Genomic DNA, 12,006 nt, shown 5'->3' on the forward strand with positions numbered 1-12,006 from the left:
TTATCTGCTAGGTGGACTAGACTAAAAAATGATTCATTGGGGAACAGGAACACAAAAAGGCAAATGAACATTTAAAAAATTTTAAAAAGATCTTTTCAAACATTAATTCTGTGAACTTCTCAACTCTTTGATGGTAGTGTAGTGGACATCATCCTATTGTCTTGTAGGACAGAATATAGAGATAGATACTAGTATACTCATTTTCTGTGTGTCATTGATTATACAATATGATTTATTTGATTGTTCATGTGATAATATAATAATAATAAGCGCATGTTTGATGGACATGATTGTTGGCTTGGCTGGCAGCCATTCATAAATAAATAATAATTTGGGTTATTTAAAAATATCTATTGGGCTGCAGTGAACCTATAGATAGGCTATCTATAGAAATCTAGGGCTGATCTGGCCATCTGACAATCGATTTTAATGGTATTGATTTTAGATTCTCAGAACATTAGAGTAAGTAAGTAAGTAAGTGGCTGGCTATGACTCGCAATGATGTGATGGTGGAGGGGGTGGATTAAACTAAAAGAATGAGTGAGATCATTCTGCCCAAACGATAAATTATTCACCTGTTGCTCTACCCCATCTTCCTCTTTACTTTTTGCTTTGAGCTCCCTTCAATTATTATTCTAATCAGAAAAAAAAAAGTTGGGTTTCAAAATGGGTGAATAATTATTTTCATTTTTTGTCTTCAATTTTTTTTTCACTTTTTGCTTGCTCTGTCACCATCCCCCAACCAGCTCAAAAAGCAACAACACAAGAACAAGCACATCATTATTTTCATTAAATTATAACTTATACACATTCATCATGTAAGTAATAATAATAATAATATCTCTAGAGAAGAAATTGTACAATATAGTTGGGATATTCAAGACAGTTGGAATAAACAATATATATATAGTTTAGTAATCACACACTGTGATTATTATTATTATCCAGTCATCTAAATATACTATCCAATGGAATATAACGACTACTATGAGTTCATTTAATTAACTTTATCTTTTTCTACTTTTAGGTCTTGGCAATCATACGTTGACACTAACCTCTTAGGTGCTGGCCTCAAGCAAGCCACCATTATCGGTGCTGCTGGTGGTTCATGGGCTGCCTCTGCCGGTTTCAAGCTCGCTCCAGAAGAAGAAAAGGCTCTCATTGCCAACTTTGCCAACCCAGCCAACGCCTCTGCTACTGGTATCCTCGCCAACAAGGTCAAGTACTTGACTCTCAAGGCCGACCCACGTTCCATCTATGGTAAGCAAGGTGCTGGCGGTATCGTCTGTGTCAAGACTGTCCAAGCCATCATTGTTGGTGTCTACGATCAAACCCTTCAACCAGGTGCTGCTGCCACCGTCGTTGAAAAGTTGGCTGATTACCTCATCGACTCTGGTTTCTAAATAATTAATTGATATCATATATAAAATATTGTATTTCTCCAATAAAAAAATAATAATATAAAAAACTTGTATTTCTTAAACATTAAAAAAAAACAAAAGTAAAGAGTCGTAATTGTATTTGTATCAATTCATATAATCAGGTTCAAGATATTTTTATCTTTAGAATCTTGTCACAAGAAAGAAAAAAAAACAAAAAAAGTTCATGAACTTCAAAGTTTTGTGACAAAACTTGTAAAAGTTTGGCGCCAATTTTTCAAAAATGTGTATACTTACTTTTGAGACTTAACCACTTGATATGTTTACAATTGATATGTATGATATATATATATATAATATATGATTAGCGCAGATAGATAGATAGATAGATAAGACAGTCACATTATAGAGTCGAGTGTGTAAATTAAATATTAATATATAACAATAATAATAATATGCACTTTACATACAAAAAAAGAAATTCAACGTTCAAGAGAAGACAAAGTACTTCTCAAAGACAAGAAAGTAAATAAATAATAAATAGTTTGATCAGATGCTATATATGTTCTAACGATTACTACTATTACTACTATACTATAGTTCAATTTAACTTTAGAAAAAGAAAAGATAAAGATGAAAATGAGAATGATACATCTTTGACAACATCAACAACAAATGAAACGGAAACTGTAAATAATATTAATAATAATGATGGTGCTAGTGTCAATGATGATAATGATATTGATTTGACATCAACAACAACAACAACAACAACTACTTCGACTACTACAACTACAACAAACGAATCAAATCAAAAGATAGTAGTAGAAGATCCTGTTGTTGTTGAGGAAGATGAAAAAAATAATACATCAGTTGAACAAATGGAGAATGTTGAAAAGAATCTTAGTCAATTCAAGATTGAATCACCATCACAAGAATTAAAACTTAAACTAAAGACTCATGGTAATGATGGTGATGGTATGGACAATGATCATGACAAAGAGACATCATCATCATCATCATCTATCTTGGAAAATGATAATGATGAAATAGTAGTGGATCAAGCAAACTCTTTGATATCACCATCAAAGTCTATACCATTCCAATCAATGATTGAATCAGTTACTGGTAATAATGCAATGATGCTTTCACCATCATCTCCTACAACACCTGGTTCTTTATTGTATAGTTCATCCAACAGTACTAGCAGTAGTGTTACTACCACTAGTAGTAGTTCAATATCATCTCCATCAAAACCATCATCATCAACTGTCCTTCCACAATTGACACCAAAACAACATAAAAAGAAAATTAAAACAATTCATATGGATGATTCACCTTCATCAACTAGTTTAAATCAACAATTAATCGAACAACAAGAAAAAGAAAAAGAAGAAAAAGAGGAAGAGTTGGAAAAGATAGAAATCATTGAACAACCAGTCGAACCACCAAAAGTTGAATCACCACCAAAACCAGTTGTCAAAGTAAACATTACCAAAGAGAAAAAAGAAATTATAGATATTTTTAGAAGTACAATTTCAACACAATTAAATAATACTCCATCCCAATTTAAACCTTTTGGTAATTATCACACAGTAGTTTTATTTTATAATATAAATGATATCTAACCTTTTTTTTTTTTATAGTTAGGGAAATATGTAAAAATTTTACAATCGAAATATCAAAGTTGACAATACCAAAAATTAAAGATATTAATAATCAACATTTATTAGAGATTGTAAAACTTTCACCGCCTCCTCCTACTCCTACACCTACTCCAACCCCTTCAACTGCTGTTGATCAAATAGATCAACATAAAATATTTATTTACAAGAATATGAAAAATTTGGAAATGGAAATGAGAATTAATACTCTTAAAACTTTGTTGGAACGATGGAAACGAGAAGAGAAACAATGGAGTTTAATCATATCGGAGTATTTAAATAATGGTAAAGATAATATTATTGAAAAAACTCCTTCACGACCTACCAATAGAACCAATAATCCAATTGGTATTAATTCCACTGCAAAGAAACAACAACCACCACCATCATCTGTACAAAAGAAAGAAAATAATAATAATTCAAACAATATCATCCCATTTAATCTTTTTACTCCTATTAAAATTGATAATATCAAGGATCAAAAAGAAAAAGAAAAAGAAAAACAACAACAACAACAACAACAACAAGAGTTGGTTCAACAACCAGATTCAAATATTCAAAAAATTAAAAATGATTTGTTAAAATTGTCCATTCATGTAAGTAAACTTTTAAAACTTTTTAAAAAAAACAGAAAAGAAAAGAAAAAAAAAAACCTTTTTGGAAACTAACCAATGAAAATCAAATTTGTCACCTCTAGTTGGATGAAATTTTACCAAGATTGAAACAAACAGAACACAACTCTTTGGAAATTCAACAACACTATAGTAACCTTTCAAACCAATACCATCAGTCGTTTACCAAACAACACCCCAATATTAATCAACCAAAGAAACTAATGAAAAATTTGATGTTGTCATTCCAACTTGTTGAACAACATCATCAACAACAAACAGACAACATAGAGTAGTTGTTGTTGTTTTTAAAAATAAATAAATAAAGTTTTTGTGTGACCAATCAATCAACCAACCATGCAGAGGTGTAGACACATGTGATCGACAACACATCGTCGCTACCATTGCACTGTGACCAGTGAAATTTAGATATTTTGATTTTTTTTCGTGGTCATCATTTATTTTTAACTTTGTGGGCTGTCATCCCACCCTTTCACAACAACAACAAACACCCATCACTTCGTTTCATAATTCATATTTTATTTTACTTTATTTATTTATTAATTGTACAAAGATATATATATTGTTTATTTATTTATTAATTTATTAAACTAGACCTCATGGAGAAAATAATTAAATCAAAAGTATTGATGAAATATATATTCTCATTTACAAAGAGATGTAATAACTTTTTATGTAATCATCAGTATGACCAACTGTGCAAGGTCAAGCAATTGATCAAAGATAAGAGATATGCATTGTTAAAGGACAGATTAGAGAGTAAACATCAATGCTACATCAAGTACTCGACGATACTGTATGCTTGTGAGCACCTGACAGACGTCACTGTGTTTCAAAGATTGTTTGAACGATTTCAACCAATGTTTGTCGGTATTAAAGAATTGATGATTGCAGCTAGTAATAGTGGAAACATTAAAGTATTTAAAATATTGGAGCAACACTCACAGACAACAATACTATCTAAATTGAACAACCCAGGTCACAACACACCATCATGGAAAAAGGAAGAGTTGGTACTACTGATTAGACGTCTAATCAATCACAGACACTTGGAGATGGCTCAATACCTATTACAACAACATGGTCGAAAGATATTGGGAATCAAAAAGCCAGACAACATGGTCTACTCTGATCATTCAGACATTATCAAAAAGTTTGCTACCACTATCACTGCCAACACTTGGAAACATGACTTTGTCTACAACTATTTCATCGGTCTATTATATCATCAACAACATTTAGAACAACTTGACATTAACAATTGGAAATTTAAAAATAATCAATTCAATCAATTATTATTTACACTATCAACTTTAAAATCAAATTATCATCTTTATATAATTAATCATTTATTTGATCAAAATGATATAAATCTATTATCACCAATAATAATCATTAAAATATTAAATGTTCTACTTCAACAACAACAACAAAATAATAATAATAATAACTGTAATATTAATAATAACTTAAATAATTGTTACTTTATTTTAATATTGGAGATGATGGAAAAAATATATTCAAAGGAATTATTAAAACCTTCAAGATTACAAGAGGTGATTGATAAGTTAAAAAGTCAAAAGGATAAGATTATAGATAGAATCATAACTAGTGACAATGTTGAAGAGATGGAACAATACCTTGGACAAGATAGCAAGACTGTTGATTTATTCAAATTCCTAAACAAGAATCAGTTTTCCAAACTACCATTAAAACAATTCAAGAGACAATTGGAATCAAAGTTGGCATTGGTACAAAAGGATTCAGATCAACAACAACATTCACAGAATCTACATAAACAAGCAATGGAATTATTTCATTATCTGTTGGTTGAAACGAGGGTTCAGTCGGAAAAGATCAAATATTTTATTGATAATTTTCCATGTCTATTAGAGACGGTACCAAAATTGATCAAAACAAAGACAAATACATGGATTGATGATTTGGATATTGTTAAATCAATCTATCAATATTGGGAACAAAACAAGTGTACAGACAAATTTCAAATCAATACAAACAATCTTTACGTATTGGAATTTATGATTAATCAAGAGTTGTTGGGAAGAGGTGTAGCTCCATCTTCTTCAATCCCCTATAATTTGATAATCAAATGTTTTCAAATGGCAATTAAACTTGGTGATTTAGAATTTATTAAAAAGGATTTTCAACCTCCAAATATTAATTTAAAATTATCAACTTCTTCAACCAATTCAACCTCTTCAAATATATCCTCTTCTTCCTCCTCATCTTCATCTACTTCTTCATCTTCTTCATTTATGAAATACATTTTAGATCAATCAAATATAATTCAACAATTATTTATTTATAGTTGTATTTGGTCACCAAATGTATCGATTATTTATTATTTTAATCAATTTGTACATTTTAAAAAAGATGAAGAGTCTCCTAAACTACTCTTTGAATCAATTGGAAGACATGGAGAATTGGAAAGATTTGAAATGGTGTATCAACACTTTCAAGATCTCATCGTACATGGACGTGCCAATTTGACCAAAATACTCAAACAAGCAACACTTGCCAACAATCTAGAGTTGATTCAATACATTTTCCGTCAACCGTGGCTTGATCAACATGCAATGCCACCGACAATGATTGAAATTGTTGGATACAACAAACATTGTCATCGACAAATACTAGAGTGGTGTGCCAGCGAGTTTACCATTGAATGGAAAACAAAAGCACAAGAAATATTCTATCAACATTTACAAACTGGTACTCTAGAGTCGTTGGATTTCATCTTTTCAACCATCTCTTATGAATCCAACAAATCTTCATTCGACGCAATCTTTAATTCCTACCTATCACTCATTCAATCAAATAATAGATTAGATATTTATTCATATCTAACAAATATTAAAAAAGTTAATATAATAAGTAAAAATAAATTAAAATTAAGTAAATAGAATAGTTATTAAATCTATTTTATTTCCTATTTAATAAGACATAATATCACTATATTCTTTTGGTACATTATTAATTACAATTCTACCATCAAATGATAATGAAGCAAAGATAAAATTACTACTAGCCCAACAAACATTATAGACACTATCTTCATGTTCTTCAAATGTTTTGATGAGTTGATCTTCTTTACGTTTGTTCTTTTTACCACCTGTGTTTGTTGCAACTGGTTTTGGTGTACCATCTTCAGGTGCAGCGGCAGCGGCAGCAGCAGCTTCAGATATAGAATAGACATTCCACAATTTTACAGTATTATCGCTAGAACTGGTAATAACCAATTGATCGTGTACTGGATTATATTTGGCATTCCAAATCCAATGTTGGTGTCCACTAAATGATTTGACAGGTGTTTTGGTTTGTCTTGTATCCCAAAACTTTAATTTACCATCTTCGCCAGCCGATAATAAATAATATGCTCTATTTGGATTAAAATCAATCGATCTAATTAATTCACTATGTGCTTTATCAATTGCAAATGTTTCCCTACAAAAAAAAACAAAAGAATAAATAAATAAATAATTAATTAAATATTTGATTTGATTTGATTTGATTTGAGAATTGTCTCTTACTTACTTTGCAGTTCTAAAATCCCAACCTTTAATATTTACATCATTACAAGTTGCAAGTTGATTACTAATATTTGGATTAATACAACCTCCTGATAATTTATTTTGATTTCCAATCGATTTTAATACCTAGATAAATAAAAGCAAGCACAAGCAAGTTAGTAAAGAGTTAATAATCTATATATATATATATCGATATTTTAAACATACAGTTGGTTCAGATGAATCTAAATTTGACCAAATACGAATAGTAGAGTCATCTAGAGATACAACATAATCATTTGATTCAGAGGGATCACAAATGATTGGTTTAATGTATCCTTGATGACCTTTGAGTTCATAGACCTCTTCAATTGCCTTGTCATCGACAATCTTCCACAATGATGTTTTATATTCAGCTCCATTGTTGTTATATACAGTATAAAACTGTTGTGCATCATGAAGACATGAAGTAATCGACCATATCTCTTTTGGATGATTCAATAATGACACCAATTTAACTCCTTCATTCTCTTTTGCTTCGATTAAACATATCTAGGAAATAAATATATAAATATAGATAAATTAATATATTTATATTAGACAATCTAATCAATCAATCTAATGATCATTCTCTAGAGAAGTTTAACATACCTCATTTTCCTCTTTAAGTGCATTTGTTCCAACTAGAAATCGATTACATTCAGTTTCTGCTGCAACATGTGAAATTGCTCTAGCTTTACTTAGAGATAACCCATATACATTGGTTGCTATATTACTTGTATTATTATTATACATTCTATTATTACTATTACTTTTAAAATTATGATCAAATTCATCATACTTTAATTTTTTTTGAACTCATTTCATTGTTTGCAACAAACATAAAAGAAAGAGATATTTGTGTATTTATATATAGTACAGTACACTAAAGAATGAATTCGACATGATTTTATTCTTGTAGAGATTAGGTTAAATTAAGATTAGATTGGATGGATTGATTAAATGATCTTTCAACTGGGCTAGCAGTTGATCGATAGGGGTAGGGTTAGGGTTTAGGGTTAGAGATAATAGGGTTACACAATATCTTCATTTCCTCTATCAATATCTAGGTACTTGTCAGAGGTAGGATATGGTTGGTATTGTTGTTGTTGTGGAGTACTTTGGTATTGGTATTGTTGTTGCTGTACAACATATTGTTGAGGTGGTGGTGGACATGGAGTAACCATATCATTGCTCTTTGAATATGATTGTTGTAGTTGTAATTGTGGTGGTGGACATGGAGTATCACAGTATACAGCAATACCTTTCTTGGTAGCAAACGCATACTCAAAAGTATATCCTCTTGATTCAAACTCTTGATTCAATAATGTCTCTAGGTTAATATTAAACTAAAGAAAAGAAGGGGGAGAGAGAGAAAGAGAAAGAAGAGAGAGTCAATATTCATATATTCATATATTCATATCTTTATATCAAACATACAGATTTATAAACTTTAATACCAATAACTATAGTACTTGTTAAAAAGGTTAGAACCCAACCCAAACACATTCCTAAAAGGACATTTTTAGAGACTGGAAGGAATGGAACAGCAGAAACAGCACCAAGAGGCAAAACAAAGCAAAGGAGAAGGATTGGAAGAACTCTCTTTGTTATTCCCAATATATGTTTTCCATAGATGTGACGAACTTTATCATAGTCTTGGTGAGAGAATAATGAAGATAATGTCAATGGCATTTCTGGACGCAAAGGAAGTGGTATAACACCTGCTGGTTCCTTTGATTGTGTCATTGTTTGTTGAGATTAGATTATTATTATTATTAGATTAGATGAACGAATGTTTTTACAAAAGAGTAGGACAGATGAACCTCATCTTTAAATACTGTGGACTAAAAAGTCGGGTTTTTGGTTTTTCAGGACACCTATCGGGGTTGACCCAGGGCACCAAAGTGATGTGAGCAAAGCACCTACACAAACAAAGTGATCCAACCTATCCCAGGGATGATGATGATGGTGGTGGTGACTGATGATCAATTGATTTAAACTAAAAATTAATTTTAATCATTTGCAAAGGAGTTTTTCTTATTTTTTTTTTTTAGTTTAAAAAGGATGATGAATCCAATTTTTTAATTTAATTTGTTGAATATCTTTTTCATTAATGGAGCCCATCCAATTGAATATTTACAAATAATATATTAATATTAATATTATTGTTTTTTATTTTTTTTTTGGAATTGGAAAATGGTTTTCCATTTTTCTTTTTTTCTTTTTAATTATCTAAATTATTAATAATGAAGATGATAAATAAATAAAAGGAGAGGATTATATTATTATTAAATAGTATTATTGTTGAATAGATGGAAATTTTAAAATGGGTGGAATTATTATTAATATATTAATTTTTTTAATTAAATATTTATTATTAATTTTTTTATTAAAATAAATAAATTGAAAAAATATTTTATAAATTATTATTGTTGGGTAGGTTAGTAGTTTTAACTACTGTAGTTTTATTGATTGATTTATTCCAATTTTTTTTACAATCCAGCAGAGACCCTTTAAAAACCAGTTTTTCAAAAAAATTGATTTTTTTAAAACAGTTGAACCAACAAAAAACACCCGCAACAAAGAAAAAAAAAAAGAGAGAGAGGAGAAAGAGAAAAAAAATGACAAATAAAAGAAATATAAACGATGCTATCAATAGAGCAAATATACTTGTAAATACAGAATGTTTACAAGAAAGTAAAGAAATAAATCATAAGATAAAGAAAGTGTAAGTACTTCTTCTTCTCTTTTTCTACTTTCTTTGCTACCTACAAACTTTTTTACTATGAAGAGAAAAATTAAGGTGAAGGGTAAATATTTGTGAGAACGAAAATTGCTAACGAACTTTCAACTTTTTTTTTTTTTTACGTCACACCCATTTTTAGAAAATATACTGCGACTGAACACAACGAAATTGCAAACAAACAAATACTGGAAAACCAAGATGGACAAGAAAAAGATGAACAACACCTCCTCCATCTTCATAATGATGATGATGAGGAGGAGGAGGAATATGATCAAGAGGATGAGGATGAGGTAGATGGAGAATTCCAAATAATAAAAGAAGAGGAAGAACAAAATAATAATAATAATAATAAAGATCAATTGGAAGAATGGGAAGAGATGGAAGGACAATTAGAAGATGATAGTGATTTTGATTATTCCTCAGGTCAATTTGAATCATCTGATGATTCCTCCTCTTCTGAATCTGATGAAGATTCGGAATTGGGATCAAGTGAAAAACAAGAAATCATAAACTCAAAATTAAAGGATGATCCAAACTTGGATATCTATGAATTTGCCAAAAATCTAATCATTCAACACATAAACGAAAAGAAAAGTCAAAATATTAATCCAAAAAAATTTACCAAAGATCTTGGTTTTGTATGTATACACAAACATAAACATAAATGTATTCTTATTTATTTATTTATTAATTTTATTTTTTTCTATTTTTAGACATTACAAGTTGATGAAGAAGATGAAGATCCATGGGAATTAATAACAAGTTTTTTAACAAAAAGAAAAATAGCATTACATTTATTTTTCAAGTATATGAAGTATCAATCGTTTAGTCGTCCGTATCGTCGCAAGCTGGAGCATATCAATACGATAGACGACGTTGTAAATTTATTCAAAACATGTAAAAACATTCTTATCATTACTGGAGCCGGAGTGAGCGTGTCGAGCGGTATCCCCGACTTTCGTTCCAAGGGGGGTGTCTATGAGACCATCGAGAAAAAGTATAATCTGCCAGAGCCTGAATGCCTGTTTGACATACACTATCTCCTCCAAGACCCCAACCCATTTTTCGAATTTGCCAAAGAGATTTATCCAGGTCGTCACAAACCATCACCCACTCACTACTTTATCAAAGAGTTGGATGAGCGGGGCCTACTCCTTCGAAACTATACTCAAAACATTGATACGTTGGAACACGTCGCTGGTATTAGTCACGAGAAACTAGTCAATTGTCATGGTAGTTTTAGTACGGCTTCTTGTATCAGTTGCAAGTTTACAGTTGATTGCTCACAACTACGAGAAACAATTGATCGTCAACAAATCCCTTATTGCCAACAATGCGATGACTCCAAGTCGTTTATGAAACCAAATATTGTCTTTTTCGGTGAGAACCTTCCCGACCGATTCGACCATTGCGTAAGAGAGGATCGTCCCAAAGTTGATATGGTCATTGTCATGGGATCCTCTCTCAAGGTTCAACCAGTCTCTCTATTGCCCGAGTATATCAATCCAAACGTCCCCCAAATTCTCATCAACCGTGAGATTGTTGGTCAACCTCATCAGTTTGATTATGCTTATCTTGGTGATTGTGATACTTTTGTAAAGGAAATGAAAGAAAAATTAAATTGGTTTTAAAAAGTAAATAAACAAATAAGAATTCATTGTACTTTTTTTTTTTTTCTTTTTTGTTGTTTTGTTAACTTTATCTCTTTCTCCTCTAATTTATTAATTAAAAAAAAAAGTGCAAACCGTGAGAAGAGGATGGAGAAAATGATTATTATTATATGTGCAAGTATATATATATAGAAGAGGACCCAATTTTGCGGTGCTAGCAAAGACAATGCCCAAGCTCAGGAGTATTGCTCTCTATGGGTTGGTTGGCGAACCTCTTGTCAAGACAATACGAAGCTTTCACACAAATATAACGTTTTATGTGTGCCACTGCCTCCTCAAATCCACCAGAAACCGTGTCACCAAGATTCTACTTTCCTTTTTCTTTGATTGGAATGGAATACCC

The 12,006-nt window shown here is 30.7% G+C and overlaps 4 protein-coding genes across 4 annotated transcripts; 3 read left to right on the forward strand and 1 right to left on the reverse strand.

The window, feature by feature from the left end:
• Positions 1-28: 28 nt before the first annotated feature.
• proB (profilin II) lies at positions 29-1,403 on the forward strand (the record flags this gene model as incomplete). Its single annotated transcript, XM_004355514.1, has 3 exons — positions 29-59; positions 446-470; positions 1,028-1,403. 3 exons carry the CDS (start codon positions 29-31, stop codon positions 1,401-1,403), a joined length of 432 nt encoding a protein of 143 aa, XP_004355567.1.
• Positions 1,404-1,834: 431 nt separating this feature from the next.
• DFA_08066 (uncharacterized protein) lies at positions 1,835-6,599 on the forward strand (the record flags this gene model as incomplete). The annotated part of the gene is made up of 5 exons (XM_004355515.1): positions 1,835-1,904; positions 1,980-2,960; positions 3,026-3,639; positions 3,741-3,807; positions 4,270-6,599. 5 exons carry the CDS (start codon positions 1,835-1,837, stop codon positions 6,597-6,599), a joined length of 4,062 nt encoding a protein of 1,353 aa, XP_004355568.1.
• Positions 6,600-6,669: 70 nt separating this feature from the next.
• Positions 6,670-8,993, reverse strand: tssc1 (WD40 repeat-containing protein; the record flags this gene model as incomplete). The annotated part of the gene is made up of 7 exons (XM_004355516.1): positions 6,670-6,681; positions 6,735-7,140; positions 7,231-7,352; positions 7,434-7,757; positions 7,857-8,016; positions 8,319-8,593; positions 8,685-8,993. 7 exons carry the CDS (start codon positions 8,991-8,993, stop codon positions 6,670-6,672), a joined length of 1,608 nt encoding a protein of 535 aa, XP_004355569.1.
• Positions 8,994-9,868: 875 nt separating this feature from the next.
• Positions 9,869-11,624, forward strand: sir2D (NAD(+)-dependent deacetylase; the record flags this gene model as incomplete). Its single annotated transcript, XM_004355517.1, has 3 exons — positions 9,869-9,975; positions 10,133-10,631; positions 10,707-11,624. 3 exons carry the CDS (start codon positions 9,869-9,871, stop codon positions 11,622-11,624), a joined length of 1,524 nt encoding a protein of 507 aa, XP_004355570.1.
• Between the last annotated feature and the right edge of the window lie 382 nt (positions 11,625-12,006).

The sequence above is a fragment of the Cavenderia fasciculata genome (assembly GCF_000203815.1).
Source record: "Cavenderia fasciculata unplaced genomic scaffold Scf_ET2XIPL01COFD4-5, whole genome shotgun sequence".
In the NCBI taxonomy this organism is placed as follows: Eukaryota; Evosea; class Eumycetozoa; order Acytosteliales; family Cavenderiaceae; genus Cavenderia; species Cavenderia fasciculata.